Source organism: Eurypyga helias, unplaced genomic scaffold (genome assembly GCF_000690775.1).
Source record: "Eurypyga helias isolate BGI_N326 unplaced genomic scaffold, ASM69077v1 scaffold31799, whole genome shotgun sequence".
NCBI lineage: Eukaryota > Metazoa > Chordata > Aves > Eurypygiformes > Eurypygidae > Eurypyga > Eurypyga helias.
Genome location: NW_010270600.1, coordinates 2,533 through 7,335, shown reverse-complemented (window position 1 = coordinate 7,335; position 4,803 = coordinate 2,533). Strand labels below are relative to the sequence as shown.

The window sequence follows — 4,803 nt, the reverse complement described above, 5'->3', positions numbered from 1 at the left end:
ACCCTGTGGTCCAACCCAAGCACATCACTCCCACGGACTGGTCCTCCCATCCCAAGTCTGTCCTTCCTTCCAGCTTGCACCCGGGGCCAGCTTGCATCAGCCAGGAGCTGCAAAGCCCCAGCCTTTCCTGGCCCAGAGTTGGCCTTTCACAGGCCAGTTCAGACTGGTGGAGGCAGCACTGGGGGCACTGAGCCCTGCCCATGGACTCTGATCTGCTGTAAATGCTGGACAGGTGAGCAGGGCTGGCTGGTGCAGACTGCTGCAGGCGATATAGCCAGCCGGCAGTGGGATACCAACCCAGCACTGAGCTTAGTCCAGGGGTCAAAGGTGATGTTTTCATCCCCAAAGAAATCCGCTGCTGAACAAGGAGCAAGAGTGATACCTGGGGGGCAGTTAAGTGATGAGTGCTCCTAGGACCAACCTGCTGCAGGTGAAAAGGGACTCACTGTTTTGGGGAACTGAGCTGCACCCCCAGCCTGGGGCATCCTGGTGTGCCAGAGCATTAGTGCCATGGGCACAGCTGGGACAAGGCAGCAAGGAGGGGGAGAGCCAGCCCTTCCCAAGTATAGTGGAGCGGGTGAGCAGAGCTCGGGGCGACAGCACTTTGGGGCTGGCCAAAGCACGGAGCCCTGCCCCAGCCATGTCTACAGGGTGATGGTGGGCTTTAGGGGCACCCACAGCCCCAGCTGCAGTGGCACCACACGGCCATGCCCTCTGCAGATGAAGTCCTTAGGGCACCAGGGGAGGGTAGGCTGGTATCTCCTAGACAAATCCTGGAAAGGGTGAAGGTGGTTGAAGGTTTTTATAGCTCACTCCCAAGCAGGGAAATGAGGTTTGTGCTGGGAGTGTGGAAGTCCAGTCCCTGTGGGCTTCAGAAACAAGGAGCAAAGTGGCTTGCAAGCTGCCTGGGGAGGGGGGAGTGGGGGCACAGCCCCAGTCCCCAATGAGGTGTCTGTGTGCCGCGGGTCAGGCCACGGTGTGCCATGCTGGCATCTCCGTCTCGCTCAGCCTCCTGGCTGGCTGCGGCTCTCCCGAGCCAGGTTTGGGGAGCAGGTGCATCCCTTCTTCCCCTGGGGCAGTGGTCCGCTCCTCAGGTGCGTGGCTGTCCTCCTCCTCTTCCTCTCCCTTCTCCTCCTCTTCCTCACTCCCTGGGCAGAGGAAGCAGCAGGGGAAGGCTCTGCAGGAGGATGGCAGCAGTCTCCTCAGCCCATCGGGGAGCCCATACGCCTGGCTGGCTTCACCCCGCTCTCCACAGGGGGGGCGATTGCCTGCCCCGGCTTTCTGCAGTGCCGGGTCAGAGAGCAGACCTCGCTCCTCCAGAGTTCCTGCAAACAGGGCAGTGAGATGGGAGCCCCTTCCTCCAGCTGCACCCTCCCGGCCCACACCAGCCCCAGGACCCCGAGCAGGGCTGCCTGGAGACAGAGCTGGTGGTTTGGGGACGGTCCCATGGCCAGACCCAGCCCTCAGAGCAGGGGCCCATGCAGACATGCCATAGCATCCCCTCACCTGAGACTGTGTTCTCCAGGAAAAATGACAAGAAGCCGGTCAAGAAGACAGGCACCATGAGCAGAGAGAGGAAAAGGAGGTCCAGGGGCGCCCAGCCTGCAGGGACAGTGCCAGAATCACCCAGGACAGCCCAGCCCATCAGCAGGGAAGGGGCAGGAGCTGCCGAGGCAGACCCAATGTTTGAGGAGGGAGCTGCCTGCTACCACGAGCCACCCCGGCCCCCCAGGACACAGGAGATGCGCAGTCACCATGCCATGGGGCCTGAGGCTTTGTCTTGCCTGGGGAATGTCCCTGCTACCTGTGGCCAGGTGAGCCGGAGCCGCACTGAACCACCGCGGCACCAGCAGCGCCATGAACATGGCGAAGCCAACGATGAAGATGTTCCTCCCCGAGTCGATGTCCGCGTACTGGAAGTAGGAGATCCCTGTGCCCACGGCCATGGTGTAGGTGACGCAGAGCACCCCCCCTGCAAGGGGCAGTGGTCAGGTAGCGCCGGGCAGGCTGCAGGCACTGCAGTGCAGGGGAAGGGCAGGGTACCCACCGTGGACTGCCAGCGGGATGCGTGTGAGGAGCCCGGCCAGCCTCGGGGACAAGCCCAGCACCACGCATGCCAGCGCGCTTACTTGCACTGAGAAGCGAGAGCCAGCCTGGCAGAGGATGGGGAAGTGAGGATGGGGACTGCCACCCATCATTTTGTCCCCCCCATCGTATCACACTAACCTGCCTTCCCCAGCGCTGGCTCCTACGGGTCTCACACACCTCCTGCTCCATCGCCTCCCCATCCCTTGCCAACCTGCCTCCCCCTCCCCAGGCATACCTGCGTGAGGCCAATGGCACAGGCGTTGGGGATGCTGGCAGCAGTGCCCCCTGGGGTGCCCAGCAGCCCTGCCAGGAGGCTGCCCAGCCCTTCCGTGCAGAGGCCCCGATTGCAGGCGTGGGGAGGCAGCCGGGGAGCTCGCAGCAGCCTCCCGCACAGCACGTAGCAGCCCACCGAGTTCATGCTGCAACCGACGGCCATGGCGATGCCCACTGCCAGTGCTCGGGGGGTGAGCAGTGGCCACCCCCACTCGCCTGCAGCAGAGGGAGAGGGGACGGGTGACAGGGGTCCTTGCTGAGAGAGGATGGCACCCAGCCCTGCTGCCCCCCACCTGCATAGGGGATGCGGAGCCAAGGGCCATGGAAGGTGCTGTTGGCCCAGGACAGCTGTGCCATGGCCAGGTCCAGCGATTCCCAGGGGATGTGGAGATGGCTGAGGATGGCACAAAATATGCAGACACCAGCAAACGAGAGCAGTACCTGCAAGGCAGTGAGGGGAAACAGCTCAGAATTCTCCTCCCCTGAACAGCCACACCGCTTGCTGTGCCCCAGACAAAAGGCCCTTGTCCTGTCACCTCTCCCAAGGAGCCATGACACATCTCCCCTTATTCCTGCAGGGAGCATCCCAGGCTCTGCTGCTTCAGCACCCCTGAACACCGGTCCCCTGCACTCTGCCACCTTGAGCAGCCCTGAACACAGATACCCTGCACTCCCCCACCTCAAGCACCCTTGAGCACAGATCCCCTGTGCTCCCCCTCCTCGAGCAGCCCAGGAGCTGCACCGGGACTTCCCCCTGCCTCTGCTCCCAGCACCCACCTCTGCTCCAAGGCCACTGGGTCCCATCTAACCCTGCAACAGTGAGCCAGGCTCAGAGAGAAGCCTGAGCGCAGCGGAGGGGCAGACATGCCACGGTACCGAAAATGTGCGCAGGGTGGGGACAGATGGCTCCGTGGAGCCCCCCCGAGCCTGGGGCCAGGTGCAGAAGGGCAGGCGGCAGGACCCCAGATGCTGGGAGAAGGTGACAGCAAGGAGCATGAGCCTAGGAGAGGGAGCACAGGTCAGCACGCAGCGTCACGGCCATGGGGCCCCAAATGCATGCCATGCACCGCAGAGACGCCCCATTCCTGTCCCTGTGAAGGGAAGCCCCGGGGGGCTGCACACCAGCACGGCCCCCAGGCTGACATACAGCAGCGCTACCCCCCAGTTAGTGGAGCAGAAGAAAGCAGCCTCCTTGTATGCAGACAGCCCGATGATGGAGAGGCTGGGGGCCAGGACCATGGGCCCGCAGTGCCGGACTGCCCACCCACACGTGCCGGACACTCCCAGCGCCAGCTGAACCAGCCCGGAGACCAGCACAGCTCCAGAGACCTGTGGGAGGAAAGGATGGGACCAATGGGGCGGAGTACATGGAGACGAGCCCAAAATTCCCCTTTGCCACACTCCCACCACCCCAGTAGCATCACCCATCCCCTGTACTCCGCTCACCCCAAGCCTGGGAGAACAGATGCACCATGACCTCTGTTGCCTTCGCACAGCCCCTTGTGTCCCCCCGCATTCATGGCAATCCCCAAGGAGGGCTGGAAAAGGGACCGGGGAAGCAGGGATGCAGGTGACAACTGGGGTAGTGGTGGAGCAGGAGGATGGGGACCCCCAGCGCAGGAGCACCCACCTCTCGCAGCGAAGCAGCCCGGCTCCCTGTGATGGCACAGTGCGGTGCAGAGCATGCGTCGGCCACAGCCGTGCCTGGAAGGGAATTTTGGACGGATGTGATGCGTGTGTACGCTGGGCTGCTGGAGCCAGGCCCAGGAGAAAACCACGCAGAGGCTGCTGGCTGGAGAAGGGCCAGCATGCCACCATCCCCATCTGCCCTGACCCTGGGGAGGTGACCAGAAGCATCGGGGGTGCACTCAGGAGTGACTAGGGTGCTGTGCACCGTCACCAGAGGGGCCAGGGCCAGCAGGCAGGACCCCTTGCTACCCTTTATCCCTACCCCACGTGCCAGGCTTGTCACCGTCATTCCCTGGCACCAGCATGGCTCCAGGGCTGTGCTCACCATTCCTGTCTGTGCTGGCACCGAGGGAGAGGTGGGAGCTCAGCACCACGGCAGGGACCAGGTACTCGAAGGATGGGATTTGAACCAGCGGCAGCCTGGGAACGGGGACAGCAAGGCTACGTTAGGAAGGAAAGAGGGTATGGGGTTGCTCCAGGAGTGAGGGATGGGAAGTAGAAGAGTTGGGAACCCTAGAGTGGCAGGAGGGCACCCCATATCCCAAACGTGCCCTAGCACATCCCAAGCGGCAGCAGACCGAGCTTGGCAAAAGCGCATGCCCAGCGCGGCACTGGGGGGTCCGTAGGAGCTGGGTACGATGCTGGAGCGAGGCAGCCAGGAGCTAGAGGGACAGCACCGCAGGCTTGCTGGAGGGACGTGCAAGAGAGGAGGATGCAGCAACGGCAGGGAGGGGACAGCCATGCAGGGATACA

At 63.3% G+C, this 4,803-nt stretch overlaps 1 protein-coding gene across 1 annotated transcript in view; it reads right to left on the bottom strand.

Annotated features, from left to right (window-relative positions):
- Window positions 1-966: 966 nt before the first annotated feature.
- Window positions 967-4,803, bottom strand: part of SLC23A3 (solute carrier family 23, member 3) — a 4,478-nt gene continuing 641 nt past the window's right edge. The window contains exons 3-12 of the mRNA XM_010158522.1: window positions 4,376-4,470; window positions 3,992-4,065; window positions 3,509-3,690; window positions 3,238-3,361; window positions 2,655-2,802; window positions 2,324-2,577; window positions 2,048-2,153; window positions 1,805-1,972; window positions 1,507-1,602; window positions 967-1,325 (exon numbers count right to left, since the gene is read on the bottom strand). Coding sequence (XP_010156824.1) covers window positions 967-1,325; window positions 1,507-1,602; window positions 1,805-1,972; window positions 2,048-2,153; window positions 2,324-2,577; window positions 2,655-2,802; window positions 3,238-3,361; window positions 3,509-3,690; window positions 3,992-4,065; window positions 4,376-4,470 — 1,606 coding nt within the window. The remainder of the gene's footprint in view (window positions 1,326-1,506; window positions 1,603-1,804; window positions 1,973-2,047; window positions 2,154-2,323; window positions 2,578-2,654; window positions 2,803-3,237; window positions 3,362-3,508; window positions 3,691-3,991; window positions 4,066-4,375; window positions 4,471-4,803) is intronic.